The sequence below is a fragment of the Octopus bimaculoides genome, chromosome 23 (genome assembly GCF_001194135.2).
Source record: "Octopus bimaculoides isolate UCB-OBI-ISO-001 chromosome 23, ASM119413v2, whole genome shotgun sequence".
Classification (NCBI taxonomy): Eukaryota; Metazoa; Mollusca; class Cephalopoda; order Octopoda; family Octopodidae; genus Octopus; species Octopus bimaculoides.
Window position 1 is genome coordinate 21,289,443 of NC_069003.1, and position 2,072 is coordinate 21,291,514.

General features: G+C 38.3%; 1 protein-coding gene across 1 annotated transcript in view; it reads right to left on the reverse strand.

The window, feature by feature from the left end:
• Positions 1-2,072, reverse strand: part of LOC106867809 (FERM, ARHGEF and pleckstrin domain-containing protein 2) — a 20,738-nt gene that overhangs the window by 5,967 nt on the left and 12,699 nt on the right. Inside the window, exons 10-11 of the mRNA XM_052976040.1 lie at positions 1,949-2,034; positions 729-838 (exon numbers count right to left, since the gene is read on the reverse strand). Coding sequence (XP_052832000.1) covers positions 729-838; positions 1,949-2,034 — 196 coding nt within the window. The remainder of the gene's footprint in view (positions 1-728; positions 839-1,948; positions 2,035-2,072) is intronic.

A 2,072-nucleotide genomic window follows, 5' to 3' on the forward strand; every position in this document is an offset into this window, starting at 1 on the left:
AAAATTGGAGCGACATGCATGCTAATTTGTGGATGTGCATAAACTACATTCATGTACACACACACATCTTGACTTTTATAGATATGATGTCTGCGCCAATATGTATGCTGCACATTGCATAGTATTATTGTACATTTACAAACCAATGCAGATATATAAGGTTAGCACTTCAGATCAACAAAACATGTTGGTTACATCAATAATGCTTCAACTCTCTCTCCACTCACTCTCACTCATACGCACACACCTAGGGCTTCCATACGACCCCTTCCTATCACATTTCACTTGAAAAACATATGTCCACCCAAGACTTTAGTAGAAGATACCTACCCAAGGTGCCATGCTGTGGAATTGAACCTGAAGCCACATGGTCAAAATTTGCAATTGTTAACCACCCAACCCCACAGTTTATACAGTAACATTAGCAACCTCATATCAATTAAAGATGTTAACTACTTTATATCAACTAAAAATCAACAATAACAAAAGTAAATCTTGCAAAAACAGTACAAATAATGATAAAGTATCTATTTTTTACCCTGAAAATAATTTCCATCTTGGTATCCCTCCATCAGAAAAGAGGATTCATGTACTTTTCTCCTCATGTTGAGAATTATAGTTCTACATGAACTAATTAAATAACATACAAATGAGCTAACATTAATTGCTTTCACCCAATGCACATAATACCGCCAGGCAAAACAATAATTGGTTAATTTAGTACTCACTAGTTGTGGACCGAATGCTGCCATACTTCAGCCTATCATCAGTTTGTTTCTTGGCCATAGAAATTGAGAAGTTCAAGTCTTCAATCCATTTGTCTTTCTCTTCTTCAGAACTGGTTAAATAAAGTAACACACAAAATAAACAAAATGCCAGCTAAAGACAATACATTTCAAACTCTTCAACTCAAACTAGTTTTCCACATTGACGATACTATCAATTTGTCACAATCCCTCAGACAATATTTTGTGTCAATATTTTTCAGTGACTGGGCAGGATTTGAACTCAGAATGCACAAGGTTGGAGCAGATATCACAAAGCATTTTGTCTGATGCTGTCATGATTCTGCCAATTCACCACTCTGGACAGTTGCATCAAGAGATGCCGATATCTCTAATTGTGAAGAGAACATGTGGAAGAGGTAGACCTAGGAAGACGTGGGATGAAGTAGTGAGAAAAGATCTTAGATGTTGGGCCTCACAGAGGGGACGACAAGGGACTGTGACTCCAGGTAGTTTGCTGTGCTTGAGAAGAAGATAGTCAAGCTAAGTAAATTCATGGTCATCCTTGTATACAGACATGTCCCTTCCTCTTCAGCTGAGCATTCCTAATCTTGGGATCTTGTGAGTGCAGGTGCCACATAAAAATACCTATGCCAGTGCTACATAAAAGCACCCAGTACACTCTGTAGAGTGGTTGGTGTTAGGAAGGGCGTCCAGCCATAGAAACCATGTTAAATCAGACATGGGGCCTGGGCACCTCTTCAGCTGATCAACTCTCATCAAACTGTTCAACTCATGCCATCATGGAAAACATACATTAAGTGATGATGATGATGGACAAATATTTTTTTATATAATCCTGAAGGGATGAAAGGCAAAGTTGAACTCAGAATGTTAAGGGTCAGAAGAAATGCCACAAAGCATTTTTCTGACCCTCTAACAATTCTGCCAGTTCATTGCCTTTGAAAATAATAATTTCTTACACTCTCTGAGTGGTTGGCGTTAGGAAGGGCATCCAGCTGTAGAAACTCTGCCAAATTTAGATTGGAGCCTGGTGTTGCCATCCAGTTTCACCAGTCCTCAAACCCATGCTAGTATGGAAAGCGGACGTTAAACGATGATGATGATGATGATGAGAACCATCTACAAACACTTTCACTACTGACACTTCATACATTTCTCTACAAACAACAAGGAAAAAAAAAACAAAAAAAAACATTCACCTGGCAGCAACGAGAATACATTTGTTTCCACCATAGATTGTAAAACTATTTGCCACAGCTACTTTGGAAATATCAGATTCTTCGACCTGCAAAATTCAGAACAAAAACTTTCTTGGAGTAATGT